The sequence below is a fragment of the Peromyscus californicus genome, unplaced genomic scaffold, assembly GCF_007827085.1.
Source record: "Peromyscus californicus insignis strain IS unplaced genomic scaffold, ASM782708v3 Scaffold_6__1_contigs__length_162567912, whole genome shotgun sequence".
Classification (NCBI taxonomy): Eukaryota; Metazoa; Chordata; class Mammalia; order Rodentia; family Cricetidae; genus Peromyscus; species Peromyscus californicus.
Window position 1 is genome coordinate 49,990,049 of NW_026294584.1, and position 17,805 is coordinate 50,007,853.

Here is a 17,805-nt window from a genome sequence, read left to right on the forward strand (position 1 = left end):
CCATTCAGAACAGCCCTGTCCGCAGCATACAGCTCTCCACCAGAGTACTGCCTGGGTATCCTGCAAAAGCATCCTATAGCATCACTAAGCCCCAGTTCATATCATGTAGGCATGATGTAGATAATCAACACGAAAACACCTGACCAGACAATAAGCAAGCTGGAGGAAAAGGATCCGTGGGGAGAAGAGCTTAGGAATAACTATTTCCGGTACACACAATCCCAAAGAACCCACCACTTAATCAGCAATTGTGGATTTAGCTTCTGTTCTGTGTTCGGGCATGTACTCAGGAGCACACAGCCTCTACTGGAAGGAAACCAACATGAAACGGATTAATTCACTGAAGCCAGTAAATGCTGTGCCACAGCTGTCCAGTGAGAAGCACAGCCACCCAGGGGAGATACTGTCTAAGCACATGTTCAGATCAGACGAAGGTATCTGAAGCACACCATTTGAGTTTGGTCGTGGAAGTTGAGTAGAGCAGTCTCTTTCCATAGGAGCAGAGGGAGGGTGAAGAGCCAGGGTGAAGTCACTAGAGGTGTAAAAGAACACGACATGCCACAGAAAAACTACATTTGGCAGGAAGTGGTGCAAGATGAGGCAACTGGAGCCAGCCACAGACTAAGTCCTGTGTGCTAAAATGTCTGGCCTTGGCTTTGTGGGAAGTAGTCACTGCGATGTTTTCCTGAGGAAAGCCAGACTGTCACCTTTCCACGTCGCCACTGCAGCTACCGACAGGTATGCTTTCGGCTGTCAAAGAACCAGACGGCTTGGGTTGTGTCTTAGCTTCTTCCCACTGCGCATGCTCACAATTGTGCAACATAAAAAAGGGGGCATTCAGCAAATCTGTGGCTTGTGTTGTTTTCATCTCATCTGTTGAGATTGCTCTGGCAATCTGGATTTTGCTGTGTCCCCTCATCTAATTACTGTCTCTTGGCTCCCTCTCCAAACCAGTCTGACCCACAGAAGCCTGAATTTGTAGAAAACGATCAAGTTTTATTGAGCTCCAAGTTGAAAATTTCCCAGCACTTCAAAAATCTAACTATTTCACTGAGACTGTGCATCCAAGTATTTTGGAGACGGTTTATGGAATCAGAGTTCTCCTTGGAAGTCACTTTCTTTATCTGCTCCCCATGTCCATATTGGTGCGACTGACTCCTGACTTAGGAGAGCAGCTTTGCTGGGGGAACACTGGTTCAGAGGAGGTGGTATGGACTCAGCCAGCATGAACCTGTCCACCAGCAGCTACCCCCACTTGTCCGCATCCTTCTGCTTAGTTGGAGCCCAAGAGCTCTGGTCCAAGAATCAAGCTCCTACCTCATATCTGACGTGGAACTACACATTGGACATTGTAAGCAGCATCTCAATCCCTCAACTCCCAGGACTATGGAGATCATCTATTCTAGTGGCTAACATCTGTGCAACTTTGAACCCATATTAAATAACACAAAAAGAGACACTGAACTCAGTAAATGGGGAGAGGGGTGGTGTAGGAGTGGGGTGTCCCAACTTCCTACACAGAGGAGGGAACTGTGTTGGAGTAAATCTGTCCCCTACCTTCAGTCCCCCTCCCACAGGAAGAGTAATTCAAAGCTAATGTTTTAGTCCTTGAGCCCAGTACCTGTCTCCTCAAATATTTTTGGTACCAACAGTACAACCAGTGTCTAAACCTTTACAAAATACCAGGTCATGTGTACCCTAATGGTGCTGGAAAAAATAGAGACAACTATTGTGAAGATTAAAAGGAAGGGTGATGGAATAATGTGTCGTTTAACAGAAACAGTCATGGTGTATGTTTAGCCCAATATAATCCTTCAAAATGTTGACGTTATTTTTTTTTCTTCCATTCCTAAGGAAGCAAGGGGCGGGGTAGGGGAGAAACAGTTCTTTTTCTAGCCACTAGATGGCAATATCATCTAGTTATTTACTAAAGACTAATGCAAGTTAAGAAAGTTTTGGAGCCTACACTTCAGAGAGGAAATGAGTCAGGAATGCTCTTTACCTACAATCAGATGAGTGGAATAATTGAATCATTAATTGTTAATTAATCAAAATGCAAAAATCAGAATATGCCCACACCCTACCCCACATATTGTAGCAGGAAGCCCCGGTCAGGCAGTGAGATCTGTCCCCTAAGGCAGAGGCAGCATCTGGAACATGGGAGAAATAGGGGTCAACCCAGGGAACTCAGGGCCACCCTGACTTCCTGAGATGGCACCTGAGCCCTAACAGGCTCTCGAGTGAGTATCTCTGCACACTAACCTTCGCCATGTCACCTTTCTGTTCATAAGCCAGAAGATTTTAAAAAGCAAAGAGCTTTAAACCCAGTTTCCATAGCACAAACCCACTTTTTAAAGCATTTTCCATGGGCTGGTTCTAATCTTTATCCTGTGTCATATATCCTGTAGTTTTTCTGCATGACCTACTCACCACAGCGTCATTGAAATGCAGAATTCCTGCCCCACATCTACTCTGTTTTTTGTATTTCTCACTATACAGTTGTTTGCTTACTATGCACCATGCTCTAGAAATCCAGGATTGAAAGATGCAGCCCCCTAGTTTGCTGACACCTACATTCCAAGAGAACACACACCCAGAGAACACTACCACTATCGTAGATGGACAGGTGGGTGCATCCCAGGTGGAGAGGGTGACTGATTTTGATAACTGGTTTAGACAGGCACTGGGGAGCCTTGAAGGATGATCAGAAACTTCCCACGGTTGAGAAGAAAGGGGACTTTCCTCTCATAGTCCTTCCTCCCTGTAACTACATAGTACCCTCTCCTAGTTCAACTCCTTACAAGACACTATTTCTTTATCATGCCAAAGTCACTGTTTCCCTCTGGAATTCCACAGCTCTTGCAGTATGGTTCACTCAGTTTAGGACACACAACAAATGACACCTGACTTATTTCCCCCCAATAGTCCCTTTTATGTCTTCAGGATCGCTTGGCTCAGTCTGGGAGGAGGGGACTGGACCTACATGGACTGAGTCTACCAGGTTGATCTCAGTCCGCGGGGAAGGCTTTGCCCTGGAGGAGGTGGGGATGGGGGGTGGGCTGGGGGGAAGGTGAGGAGGGCGGGAGGGGGGAGAACAAGGGAATCCATGGCTGATATGTAGAACTGAATTGTATTGCAAAATAAAATAAAAAAAAGATGTCCTCCAAATTCACTTAAGATTCCTTGGTCTGTTAGTACTTAATGAACTTGGAAGCAGCATTAGATAATGTATGAAGTCTCCATCACTATTAATTTGTAGAGACTAGAACAAGAATATCTTAAATGACTTGCTGGCCTCACGAAGGCAGGCAAAATGAAAAAAACATCTGAGTGTCCACTGCAGGGCGGTTCTTAGCATGGTTAATGAATTCACTTCAGGGCTGGGGATGTAGCTCATGTGGTAGAGTGTTTGCCTAGCATCCATGAAATCTTGGGTGCTGTCCTCAGCAGCATCGCATTAATCAGGAATGGTGGCACATGCTACAATGTCAGCACTCAAGAGGGAGAGGGAGAGGTCAGGAAGTTTGAGGTCATTCTTGACCATACAGTGAGCTCAAAGCCAGCTTGGGCTACTTGAGATCCTATCTCAAAAAAAAAATATGCTTATGTAGGGAGTGCCTTGATAAAATACAGCTGATGCTAACTAGCTTGCAATGCTCAGACCACCCAAACTATGAAACTAATTGCATCTACTTTGCTCCATTTCTTGATTCTCAACTGCTCCACTCACCCTTGCTAGGCTACGGGGAGCCCAGCCCCTGAGTGGGTGTGTTTCAGGGCAAACTGAACATCAGTCCTAAGAAACTCATCACGTGGTCCCTTTCTACTGATTATTATAGAGACACATCATTAGAAGAGGAAGGACATCATCACTAACAGACACAAAAATGAAGGTTATGGAAAATAAATTGTTTCTTTGTTATAACATCTGTTCTCCATGGTACTGAGATTGATTTTTAATATTGCAAGTGACCAGGAGTCTTAAAGAAGGAGGAGGAGACAGGAGTTCCTTTCAATCATAGGCTCTCATATGACAAGTCTCACCGTGGTCAGTTCATCCTGGGAAACATCCATTATCTGAAAATGACACCACTTGGAGGATCCAGTCAAAACCCTGATGGCAGGCAGGCCATGACATCTTTCCTAATATGGGTGATTAAAGTCTCACATCTCTATTTGTTGATGGTGACCCTCCCAAGAGTCTTGCCTTGAAGGATCAAGTGTAGACTTAATGGTCAGAAAAAAAAAGTATTTTCACATCCAAGTTCCCAAGAAAATAACAGAAAAATCAAAGCCCACAGCGGAGTCTTAGTAAGAAGCCCCAGGGAGCAGAAGAGAAATGGATAAAAAGATAAAGGACTAGATTATAGAGAAAACCTTGTTCTTACAAAGCAAGGTTACTGTAGGAATGCCATTAACGTCTGTAAGGATATATTTGTATTCTGAAACGGGGTCAATATTAAGCTACACTGAAAGAAATGGGCAGAGAGCAGAAGGAATAATGAAGTCTTTAGAAACAGATTATTTCTCTGGCCTTAAGGTACAATTGTGACAAATGAACTCTGGTTGCTCTTTTCCCCGAGGGCAGGGAAAAGGGAGTCAGGTTAAACTATAACTGGAAGAAATACAGACAAGTTGGTATTCCTAATCATGAAAACTTAGGGAAGACGGACGTAGGGGCCACTCAACCCTTCCATTTTCTCTCCTCTTCCTCGGTGTAGCCACACTGAACATGGATAAACCTTTCTTTGCTTTGCACTGAAACCTATTAACAAAGAGAAATTCTGGAAGGATCCTTCTAGAATATCTTTAGGAAACTGTCGGTCTGGTCTGGCTGTGTATGGAAGAAGGGCAGGCTGCGAACTCTAGGAGTTTTGCCCCTGGTCCTGGCACACCTCAGATGCTGTGCCCTTGGGATGCTCTTTTATTTCGTACTGGGGATTGTGTCTTTGACGTATCAAAGAGTCAAAGCTAAACTCGTGAAAAATGACTCACCTGGTTGCCCCCACTCTTTGGGTTCACAAACACAAGCAAAGGCTTCATGAGAGGAGAGGATATGGGCTTGATCACAAAAGGACGGCCTTTGTTTTCCTGCTGGAAGAGGCAGGCAGCACTATTAGGATCAATACCCACAGCTTGGAAGCAATCACAAAGCAAGGGAAGGGTGAACCCGGTGGACCCCTAGGACTCTGAGTCTTATTTCATGAGGCATGAAGATGGCAGTGTGTGCACATCACCTGGGAGAAAGCACCTCCTACTGTAATTTACTCCAGAAAACTGAGCTACGCTTTGCATTTTATTCTGCATACTCTAGGAGTTCTAGAAGTGGCAGTTCTCACTGTCATCTTTATCATCACCGTCACTTTGGAGAAGACATTCCAGGCAGGGCCAGATGCTCTGACTCTGATAAAGCAGGTCAGATTTGACTAATTGATGGATAGGTTGGTAGATCTGGAACAGGAAGGATTCCAATGCAAGTAGAATGGGCTGAAGGACAAAGGGAGTGTAGAAGGCACATCACAAGAGTGAGTGTGGGCCAGATCCTCAGGGCTAAGGAAGCTGTATGTCTAACACACTTCTCTGAAAGACTTACCTCAGTTCCTCTTTTACTGGCTTTCCTTTTAAAGCTTGTTCTTTTCTTCTTCCGACTGGAAGCCTTCAGGGAGTTCTGTGGGGAAAGAAGGGAGCAGCTAAACTCAGAGGCAGGCAGCCCCAGCGTTTCCACGCACAACCATGTAGAAGAGGACAGCAGCGCATGCTGTTGACTGCATGCTTCTCATGCTTTGACACTTCCAAGCCACTGCTCATGGGTAAGCCACAGACAGAAACCAGTGCTCCAGAGTGAGCAACTGACTCCCCGCCACATGGAGGCAGGGAGTTAGAGCTGCGGGGGCTCTTATGGACTCACATAACAACACATGGTATACCTGCCAACCCTCCCAGTAAAAATGGAAGAATCCCAAATTCTCTGAGGGGCTCCAGTCTCCCGCCCAACCAGGTCCGTCTCCCGCCCAACCAAGTTCAAGTTCATCTCCTGGTATGGAGATCACCTATGTGGAAATGTAAAAAAGGAGGCCATTTTTTTTATGTTTTTCTTTTTCTTTTTTTCATTTTCCTTCTTTGTTTACTTTTTATGATCTGCTTTAGTAATCGTTATAAAATAACACTTGACCCCAGTAGAACTTCACAATCCAACTATCTTATCAACACTGATGCATAATATTTTAAATGCTTGGACAATACCTTATCATTATATAATAGTGCAGTGGTGAACATTACTCTTTCTTTCTCTGTCTGAAGATCCATTAACTAAAATGTCTTCTCTCCACTAAGTAGCTTTGAACATTTCTATGGAAGTAACTCCAAGTTGTTGACATATAGTAACCCTTAATTTTAGTTTCTCTTTCTAGAAAGTTTATGAACCACAATTCGTGATTACTTTGACTAACCATTTTCTCTTAATATTTTCTCTAAATACTTGGAGGAGGAACTCTTACAGGACAATCACACTTACTGGTTAAAAACCAAACATAAATCAGATTTAATTAGTGGACTCAATATCTATTAGATTGTATCTTCACAAATGTAAGATAGTACTGACCATATAATAGATGTTTGACCAAGTGTTGAGAGCCTGAAATGCAGAATTCTTAACTTAGAAGTTGACATTAGAATACACACTTACATTATTTGAGCAGTTAATAGTTTTCAAACTAGCTTGAAGAAATTCAAATAGCTAATCTACAAGTATTTTCTTCTTAGCACATTCAAAACTAAACATTAGAACACAGAAATTAATGCATCAAATTCAACAAGATCCAAATGAGCTAGTATTTATTTCACTTTTGCTGAGATAAAGAAGAAAGAGAGAGAGAGAGAGAGAGAGAGAGAGAGAGAGAGAGAGAGAGAGAGAGAGAAGCTGAAGGAAGGAAAGAAGGAAGGAAAGCAAGCAAGCAAAATGATGTGTACCCCATGTTCACCAAGGCTGGGGAAATTTTTGAAGGACCACCATGCATCCCAGGTTTTCTTCTTCCATCAAAGGAAAAGGTCTTCGGGCTCTTGGAGACTCTCCAGAAAAGAGATTCGTGAAACTGGGTGCTCCTGACTCTAGAGCTTTCTTCACTATTCATTGTTGACCACACTTTCCCTGCAAACAGATCTCCTGGCTTCTAAATTCCTAGGCTAAAGGGACTTTTTATCTCTTTTTAATTTTAAAGGCCAATGCCATATTTCAATAAATTTCACTTATGTAGAAGGGATAATGTGGAGCCTGGAAGAGCTGAGACCACAGGAGAAGCTTCCACTGGGTGCCATCAAACGATGCTCTAAGCATTCCTCAACCAGCATTACATACTGGCCTTACTCAGACAGCTTTTAAAAATGTTCAGCCCTAGACCCTGTATTAATCTGTTTGAAGTGAAGTCAAAGCAAAGATTAAAAGCTTCCCAAGTGATACTATCATGTATGATGCTGAAAATGTGGGTTTGTAACTGAAAAGTGGCATTAAAGAGACCCCAGTGAAGTAGATCACCAGGAGGACCATGAGCCTGATGGATTTGTAAGAATCCATCATCAGCTCCCTATGATGAGATGCATGCACTTTACTGAGTCAGGCAAATGGTTAATACAACAGGCTCTTAGTTTTAGCATGAAGTGATAATACCTACCTCACAGGACAGTTGTAAAGTTTAAACAAGAAAAGGCATATGTGAAGCAGTTGGTTTTGCATCCATTCCATAATATGTATCTGTTCACATCCGTTAACCTCACTACCCAGCACAAATCCTTTGTGCACAATCATACCCCAATCATGGTCAAAACAATGAATAAACATTATATAACTAACAGTATTTACTAAGCCTCTTCTGGTTTGCATAATCATGCCTAGGATATGATGGCTTGTCTCCCCACTACTTTGGTGTTTCAGCTCATTTCCTGCCTAGACTGAATAAATACAAATATCAGTTGCTTGCAGGAACACACTAGGGGCCTTGGTTCATGACAGAGTTCAACAATTAAATTCCAAGATGTAGTTCTACTGCATCAGGTGAAGATCTTATACAGCTTTCTTAAACTTATAACACATACAGCATTTTGGGTGATTCTGACGGTCAAGCACATTTGGGAAATACAGTAGGCAAGCAATTCAACTTGAGTAAGAAGCAGACACACAAAGCAGTTTTTCAACAGATGTAGTAAGTGCCTCTGAGCCTCCCTGAGACCCATGCACCTGGGGCTTTCTCTACAGAACAAGTACAGTGATTGACTCAGAGTATCCAGGCATGTCTGAGATTTAAGGAAGTTTATAGCATCAAGAATGATCAAAGAGCAATAGCAAGTACTCTGGAATTTCCCAGTACACCTCATTATTCAGACGGCTCCCTTCTGTTTGAGTACAAATGTCCAACATCACTTCACTTGCAAGGCAGCAGCATCTTGAGAGGAAGAGATGGCTACGAAGGCAGATTTGGAATGTACCACAGCCATGACAAGCTAAGATACCTATCTGCACTAATTTACAGCAAAGCTTGCCCTGCCAGGGTTGGTACTGGGGAATTCAACAAAGTAGCCTGCTTTGTGAGAATATAGAGGCAATGTCTAAAACTTATTGTAAAGTATTGGTGATGAAGAGTCGAGAAACCTTTCACACTTCTCCAATGTTCTAAAACAAAGCCTGCTTATTCTAGCAAGGGCAGCTAACTCAGTGCCCTGATTCCCTTACAAGATCAACACTATTCGGACTGGTTTTCATGGCCTTTTGATATCAACAGCAGTTGCCTTCTAGGCATTTTATGCCTATCCTTCTGTGAAGATATCAGAAAAAATAAAGGCCCTTTGTTTTCTTGGACCAGGTGTCAGAGCAATCTCACCTTGCCAAGAAAGTAATCCTATCAACCAAACCATTATCAGAGTTATGACTCCTTCCTGGGCAGTTAAGAAGTCCTTATGGATGAATCATTTAACTGTAAACAAAACTTTAGCTCTATTACCCTGGAGGGATTTTTTCCAGGTTATGGGATCATAAATTATTGGTTATATTAAAAGACCTAAAAATGATATATCACTTCATTATAACAAAGGAAGTCTCTCCCACAAATACAAGACAACAGTTTGACAGGTCATAGAAGGAAGAAGGCAGAGCTTTGGTTATTCAAGTGATGCTCACCTCCTGCTCCGGACACCCCACTGGAATTAAGGTGGTTCTGACGACAGTAGATAACAAAGAAAACTTGTCCCCAAAGTTGAGGAGCAGGTCTCAAAAGCTCCAAGTCACATCAAATCATGCGTGCTAATTGATCTTCATAATTCACCCAAGGAAATAGTTTAAGCAAGTCTGAGGGATTATGTTAGTCACTGAATAAAATCTGCTATTCCATTTCACGGTACTCCGGCAATGAAAGATCATCCAGTCACAATAAGACAAGAAAGAAAGAAAACTAGCAAGAAAAAGAAAACCTCATTCAGGAATAGGAAGGGTTGAACACAGTACTGTTTGTAAACAGGTCATTAGGAACAATATAAACATCTACCAGTAGGGATGTGGACCAAATGTCTGCTGAATGGGAACAGCTTAAATGATTTAGGACTATGTGTACTACTAGAAACATCTACCCAAGATTCATTTTTTAAAGCTAAGTGAGTTCTGAAGAATTATCGGTAGTACAGCATCACTCATTAACCACCCTCAACCCTGTACACACTACAGTTCTGTATCTAGTCTAATGGTACATTTCTATGCCTATAAACCAGTAGTGAAAACATGGGTATGTGATGGAAAAGCCAGGAGGTGTCTAAAATTTTATATGTTAGTGAAAGGGGACATCTTTTATCTGAAGTTTCTTTTGTACAGGAATAATGTGTGTATATTGGTCATTATGCATTAAGCATTAAACTAAAAGACTAAGCACAATCCTCCCTTCAAAAACTACAGTGTCACAACTCAATCCCATGGGTTTATGCTCCCTAGGGGAGACATCAACATATATAAAACATTATTCATAGATTCTGGGAAAGGAAGGCTGGCTTACAGGGGGAACTGGATGTTGCTCGGGCCTGATGGCGGGCAGATTCTTGATTCATGCAGACTTTATTCTGAAGCAGTAGGCTTTCTTACAGAAAAGAAGTGATCAAGTAAGAACAGTGTTTTAGAAGGGAAACCCAGCCAAAGTGTGTAGGAAAACAATCAGAAAAGGGAACCCTGCCAAGTGGGGGTAGTGCTGTTAGCAGGGTCCCGTTACGACAGATGGAAAGATGTTGAACTCCGTAACTGTAAAATCAGAGGTTGACCGTCACACTTGAGTTTGTGATCAGATTATGACTGGCAGACCCATAAATTATAGAGTGCAGCTCATTGGAGGTGAGCTGTTAATAACATGGGGACAAAAAAATGTCAGAAAACCCCTTGGAGTCATTGAGAAGCAGCTTAGAAGAAGGAAGGTGGGGGTATAGTAGAGTAGGATGGCTGTCCAACTTTGGGAATCCCTATCACCTGCCTGTCTTCCTATCATCTATCTGTCTATCCACCTCATCTCTCACTACATGTATGTGTGTGTGTCTGTGTGTGTGTGTGTGTGTATGTATCTACACATCTGTGTTCACATTCTAATGTTCCTCTATCATATTCTTCAAAATATAAAAGGTCAAGAAGATGTTAATTAAGTCAGCATTTAATTAGCCATGTTCATGGACGCATTATATTCAGTATGATGGCTAAAGACGGATAAGATGAGATACATAGCTCCACAAATATTCTACTTCCTAGGGAAACACAAATATAGCTAAAACATTATTGTGCACTCTGGAATAAGAATTTAGCCATATAATCACCCTTAACCAAGAGTGGCCTCCCACTGTTTTAGACGTTTCCTCCTGCATGCCTCAGCAGAGACCTAGTATGATCTAACTCAACTCACAGGCCCACGACTATAATTTTGTACACTGTGTACTATTGTCCTGCCTGCTACTTGTTCTCTAGTCTACTGCCCTAAATCCCATCCACCTTTTAAACACAAGGATAATCCCTACAAGGATAATCCCTACATCCTCAGGAAAGTCCCCCAGACTAATAAAAAGATTGGCTTAAACAGGAAGGCTACTGAGAGTACAGAACGGGATTAGGAACTAAGATAGCAGATTCAATTCGCCTTAAGAAAACACTGTGGCTCTCTAAGCAGGCCTTGTATGTAATGGAGGTCATAACTCACAGTCTGCCCTTTAGATTGGCAGAAATCTTAACCAAACTATGTTCCTTGCCAACCTTGCTCTCTGTTGACTCCTCTCAGGCTTGGAAGAGAAGAGATCATGTAAGAATCCACTGTATCCTCACTGAAACTCAGGAAACCTGCCTTCATAGAGCATCATTACACATGGATGAGGAGGACACATCCTTGCTGTGAAACTGGGTTTTTGTGAGGATGGGAGTCTGGTTCCACGAGAGAGCCCAATGAGGTCAAGTGATGGGCTGGTGAGATGAGCCTGGTAGCTAAGCACCAGACCACAGGGACGAATGTGTGGAGGTGATAGGTGCCTGAAGACTATTGAAGGAGAAAAGCAAATCTAAACAGTTTCTTTTCCTCTACACTAGACCAGCAGCACCAGGATCCTGCAGTTACCTGAGGTTTCTTCACCTTAATGATCCAGGTGGGCGGGACAATGACAGCAGCATGGGCCCCCAGAGAGCAGGGTTCCTCGATGTGATGCAGCATGAAGCAGGTCACCTTATTGTGAAACTGAAGAGAGAAACAGGCTAATGAGCAATTCTGAGTAAGAGGTCATTCACAGCAAGAAGGGATAGCTACACACACACACACACACACACACACACACACACACACACACACTCACACTCACACTTACCCACAGGCAGGCTCACAGGCACACGCACAAACACACGTAATTGCACATTAAGAAACACATGCATCTCATCAGCATTCAACCATCTAACCACATGCTTAGAGACCAGATTAATTCATTCCAGTATAGACATAACAGTTGTAAATAAGAGCCTAGAAGGATGACGCCTGCTAAGACATTCTAACTGTTTAATGGACTATGTATATAAAGATGCTGAGTCTTGGAGGACTCTACTAACCTTAACTACACACAACTGTTTCTATTATATGACATAGAGAAGAAAATGACAATTGGGAAGGCAATGGCCATCTCCTTGACTTTTTGTTTCTACAACTGTTGCTGTAAATCCTCCCAAGTAATCTTTCAAGTGCAGAGAGCCAGGAAGGAAGCAAGTGGTCATTTCCAGAAAGCTATTAACCTCAGTGGTAATGAAACACAAAGAGATCATGTCTACTGAGCTTATCTAGAGCCTTTAAAAATACGGTGGTCCTATTACACTCTGCAGGCCTGAGGAGCTTGTGCATTACAGGAAGGAAGAAAACATGAACTAGTAACAGTCACCAGAACACCCCAGTGTGAGGGGGTAACTCACCACTCTATTGTGAGGCTGGCACTGTGACCTCAGTCTAATCATATTTTCAGTCACCTTCTGACTATGAGGTGATAGTCATGTGTGGGGATATTTCATTTCTAGTGAACATAAAAATCAGCTATGCAATAATTAAAGGATTTAAGTTCTAATCATAGTGACTTTTTATTTATACTTGAATTATACTTATTATAACCAACACACAATACACAATTCACATTTCAACCGAACTGGAGCTAAAGAGTGAAAGAAACCACTGATAATAACAATGTCGGGAGAATAGACATCAATTAGGACTGCCTGAGGAAAACTGGCAAACACAGCTACCCTAATTTTATTCTACACTATCACAAAGACTTTGTTTTCACTTCTGCATACTGTCAAGATCTCCTGTGATCCAGTAGTTCATTAACATCAATCATGGATAAAGTACTGATTAAATAATTAATAATTCTCCATGCCACCCATTATTTGGGATCCACAAATAAACTGAACCTGAGGAATGTCATATCAGAAAAATACCCTTTGAACACCTCCTTTCAAATTTGATTGTTTTTTTAAGTAATTCAAATTAAACCTCAGTGCGTACCCATTGCATGTTTACAGTGGTAAGGGTCTCAAACACTGTCTAAGCAACTCTTTCAACTTACACTTGAGTGATCTCTAGGCTAGAAACTAACAGGTACACTCAGGATTGCATAGCCTTTAAATGTTAGAGCCAAGACACATACACAGGAAACCCAGCTCCCTAACCCAAGGTTTTCCTCCTGTATCATAGAAGATCAGTTATTTGTTTATTTATCTGATATCAAAATTCCTGGAAAGAATTACTTGTACTATTAAGAATACATCAATGCTATAATTTGTGTGAATATATTCTGCATATAAGATCTTGTTTGATTGCCATACTTTCTGGAATATTAAAAATCTGTGAAATTGGCCAAAGCTCTGCCACCAGTAAAGTGAAAAGTGAGTCTCTGTAGTGAGTCAGTAAGATGATAGATTAATGAAGTTATGGGTGTTCACTGTAAAGTAGGATCAAGGCTTCAAATGAATGGACCCTGAATAAGACACCTCACTCCAGGGTCACAGGAGCAACAGTCTATCAGAACAGGCTCTTCCCAGCTCAGGAAAGTGAGCAGCATGGGAAGCATTAGGGACTAGTTGACACCTTAATACCAGAGGGAGATCCTGTGTTTATGATGTAAAGTTTCACTATAAGTAGGATAGCCTTGTGCTTCTGAACATGTTTTTAAACAGAAGCACAAAGTTTACATGTATGATTACTGGGATAACATGGAAATGCCAAGAAAAAAAAAACGTGGTATGATGGTGGTACAGCAAACACTGAACCTTCCAGACCAGTGGGTCTGCACCTAATAAGCAGAGGCTCTCAACAGAAGAAGGCCCTGGGGAAATTATGTTAGTGAGACTATTGGGTTGAATCTTATAGACTTGCTATAATGCAAAGAGTTTAACCCACAAAAATGTCAACTGCAATTGTTTCAAACTGCATCTGTTCCAGCCCCTTTGCTAGTTTTGAATCTACTGTGTGTAGACCTGTGATCCCTGAATCTAGCTAACACACACAGACCTTCTTTTCAGGTCTCCTTTGAAATAAACAAGTGATATATTTTCATCTACACGGTCACTCAAAAAAAAAGCAGATGGGAAGCTGATATGCTAGTGCATATCATATAATCCAAGCATCCAGGTGGCTGAAGCAGAAGGATCACAAGTACAAAGATAGCACACTCTACATAGCAAGACTAGACCTTGAAAAATAAGAGTAGATAGGTTGAGAGATTTGAGGGAGTTGGTTAACAAACTGTTTCTGTAAAGGCCTGGGTGTGTTGCAAATACTCAACTCATCACTGAGTTGGCAGTGGTGGCAGCCATACTTGGCCCTGGATGTCATAGTTTGCCAACTGTGTTAGAGTAAAGTCCAAAAGCAGCCACAGAGGAAAGCAAATACAAAAGTGCAATATCTGTTTTGGATGGAGGAGTCAAGTGCTTTTAAGAGTAGAAGAGAATGAGACAGGGGATAAAGAAAAGTAGAGTAAGTGGGAAATTAGTGTGGGATCTTAATGAATGTACATGGTCAAATACAAGGGCGGGCTCTATTTCAGTGGGCACATGGATGGCTACGAAAACATTGAAACCTAAAGAACAACACAAAAGGCACTCGTTCTCCATGGCCCCACAACAAAGTCACACACATCAAGACCTAGACCTAGACCTAGACTCCCAGGATGCAGAGTTCATTCAAGGCTCCCCGTGTTGGACTTTAGTATGATGAGGAACCCTTAACAGTCTAGTGGACAGGGAAGACATGTGGGTGAACTAGGGGGAAGGAGCTCTAGATTCTAATCCCAGGGTGAGAATCACGGAGGGTTTCCAAGCTTTTATTCTGGGCTTCAAGTTAAATGAAAGAAGTATAATTTTTCTCTCTGTTTTTCCCCACTTATATTTGCTTTTTATCTATAATTTTACTCTCTTCTTCTAAGGATGCTGTACGAGAAAACCAAACTTTTTAGGGTAATCTTCCACATGTAGACAGGAGGAACCCAAGCACTGGAATGGCCAGTTATGGTCACACGTGAGCCCACGTCACTTATTTCACCCCACACTTACCGCCTGCTTGCACCAAGAACAGCTGATGGCCACGATCTCTTTACTGTGGAAGGAGAACTTTTGCTGGAAACCCTGAGACAGTAGGACAAGAGACAGAGAGTTTCAGACCTCCTCATTACGGCCCATATTTGCCCTCCTGAGGTTCACTGAAGTGAATGCGGCCAGAATTGTTATCCATTGCTATAGTAACCATTACTGCAAGTGCCACAGAGCACTGCCCTCTCCACCTTCTGCCATGAAATCATTTTCTATTTCTGAGCCGTCTGGAGCATGAAACAAAGGAGACAGTGGTGTCTCCCACACCACAAGCATCTCTAAGCTAGCCACACTAACATAAGAGATTTTCCTTTAAAAACATCTCATATATACATGTATGTGTGTGTGTACACATATAGCATATGTATACACACAAATCTATCATAAACTATATATTTTATAAACTACATTAAATATTTTTAACTAAAATAAAAATCATTGCTTCACCTAGTCACATACTATTGAGGCTCTGTTCAACTTTAGTATCTGAGAACCCAGGAAAAGAGAAATTATATACCAAAGGCAGTACCTAGATGCCAGGGTCTGGGAGAAGTCTGAGCTTAGAGTAATAAATTCGAAGGCTTTCACCCTCCCCTCAGGATGTTCCCTCTCAAAACAAGCAGCTTTTCAGTTTCATTCTTAACCAGCAAGCAGTAACAAAGACAATGCAATGGCCAAAGAGTCTCCTCAGACGAAAAAGCAAACCAGCTCTCTCATCAAGATCGGTAATCCCCAAAGGAAGTACACAGCAGTGTTCAAAGAATCTTCTCCCAGATTCAGCCACTTCCCTTTTCCTGTGTAGTTTCCCTGTCAAGTCTAAAAGATTCAGTCCTGCAGCAGACTTCCTGGTCTTCTGGCTCTTATACTCTTTCTGCCCCTCCTTCCCAGATGTTCCCTGAGTCTTAAGTGTAGGGGGATGTGTTGTAGATGTTTCCTTTGGGGCTGGGCACCCAACAGTGAACTGTGCTATGCATTCTGACTAGCCATGGCTTTCTGTAGTGATCTTCATCTGTCCTGAAAAGAAGTATCTTTGACCGAGAAGAGAGCTACACTTCACTGTGTATATAAGGATAGGTGTCTAGATTGTAGTTAGGAATTACCATGGGTTAGGAAAGTGGCAGTAGTAGGCTCTCCTGAGAGATCTCTGACCTCACTCGCCCCAGATAGTTGGCTAGGTTTCCAGTACCAGGCATGATTTCCCTCCTGTTCAATTGGCCTTAAGTCCAATTTAGGGAGCTATTGGCTACCACCAAGGTAGACATGGCACTATTGTACCGTCATGACTGTCTTGCTGTGCTGACCATTATTCTGGTTCATAGGTGTCACAGTTGAGTAGGACTATTGAATGTTCTGCTCCTTCGGCAGATTGAGTAGCACCTTATGATACTGCAAAAGCTAATCCTAAGGAAGGAGTGTTTGGGGTCAGATCCAGCTCAAGTCTTCTTTGTCTTGTGTACTTGTGTACTCAGTGTCTTCAGCAATGGGGACTTACCTTCGACTTCTGGGAATCAACCGAGGGCAATAGCAGTAGTCTATATCATTTTAGGAGTCTTTTAGACTCCCAGGACCAACAACTCTAAAGGAGGTTTCTTGTGCCTGGCACTGGGGAATATATTAGAGTCTCTATGGTTCTTGGGTGAAGTATTATCACCTTAAGTGCATAATTTCATTTAAACTGTGTGTATGTGTGTGTGTGTGTGTGTGTGTGTACATACATAGACTCATATGTATTATATGTAAATTTAGATAAATATAAAATGATTCCTTAAGGCTTTTTCAAGCATCCTTAGTGTTACTGTGTTATTCCCTCTTCATTCCCTTCCCTTCTATATTGACCTCCCTTCCTCTCCCCAATTAAAGCCCCTCCCGCAGAGAGGATAGAAGGGAGAAGGGGAGAAATTGGAAACATGACTTCTTAATTTGGAATTGGAACAAGCCTCTCTTGGCTTTGTAGCAGCTTCTCCATAACAATCAACAACAGTGATAATATTTTTACTCTCTGTCCAGGGAAGAGTTAACCGCTCTAAGAGAGACTCCTATCCTTAGGAAAGGTGCTTGCAAAATTGGCACAGGGTTGGCATCTGGTATCTCACCCTTTGGGGAGACTTTGTTCAGCTCCCAGAACAATCTGAATGGCTCCTGGCCTAATGCTGCTTATGCTGAACCTCTGCTTTCCTTCTGGGAGTCCAGGATTGTGTTCTGTGTTATGTAAAAGATACTTAGGCAAACAAGCCTCAGTGAAATTCCTGGGCAAGGAGTCTTAATGAGACAGATAAATAATATTTCTGTGTGTTTCACAACTCACTACTGGAGGAACTTTGCATAGTCTGCAGGACTCCCAGTAGAAGCTGGTGGCACCTGGTTTCTTCCAGGTTTCTTCCCTGTGTTTCCTTTGTGCTGACCTTGCTCTGTGTCTTTGTGTCACAATAAACCATAGACAGGAGCTCTATGTACTGCCTCCTGCAAGCCCTCTTGTGAAGCATTACACCCTGGATGAACTCCAGGACCCCTGACACAGCCTCTCCAGCGATGGCTTGCTAAACCTCGCTCTGTCAACAGCAGGGGCTTTTCCCCCAGGACAATGCTGCTTCTGTGCCACACATTAACTGAAATACAGGGTCAGCTTTGACATCCATATACCCACAGCAATCACTGGCCCACCTCCAGTGATGAAGTGTCAAAACCACTTGACA

At 42.4% G+C, this 17,805-nt stretch overlaps 1 protein-coding gene across 18 annotated transcripts in view; it reads right to left on the reverse strand.

Annotated features, from left to right (window-relative positions):
* Positions 1-17,805, reverse strand: part of Dgki (diacylglycerol kinase iota) — a 450,953-nt gene that overhangs the window by 212,272 nt on the left and 220,876 nt on the right. For 5 of the 18 annotated variants that reach the window (XM_052721132.1, XM_052721135.1, XM_052721138.1 and 2 more), the window contains 6 exons: positions 15,077-15,148; positions 11,613-11,729; positions 6,602-6,634; positions 5,928-6,050; positions 5,594-5,668; positions 4,996-5,094 (listed from right to left, as the gene is read on the reverse strand). In XM_052721132.1, coding sequence (XP_052577092.1) covers positions 4,996-5,094; positions 5,594-5,668; positions 5,928-6,050; positions 6,602-6,634; positions 11,613-11,729; positions 15,077-15,148 — 519 coding nt within the window. The remainder of the gene's footprint in view (positions 1-4,995; positions 5,095-5,593; positions 5,669-5,927; positions 6,051-6,601; positions 6,635-11,612; positions 11,730-15,076; positions 15,149-17,805) is intronic. The other 13 variants (XM_052721146.1, XM_052721144.1, XM_052721145.1 and 10 more) reach the window with 10 other exon arrangements.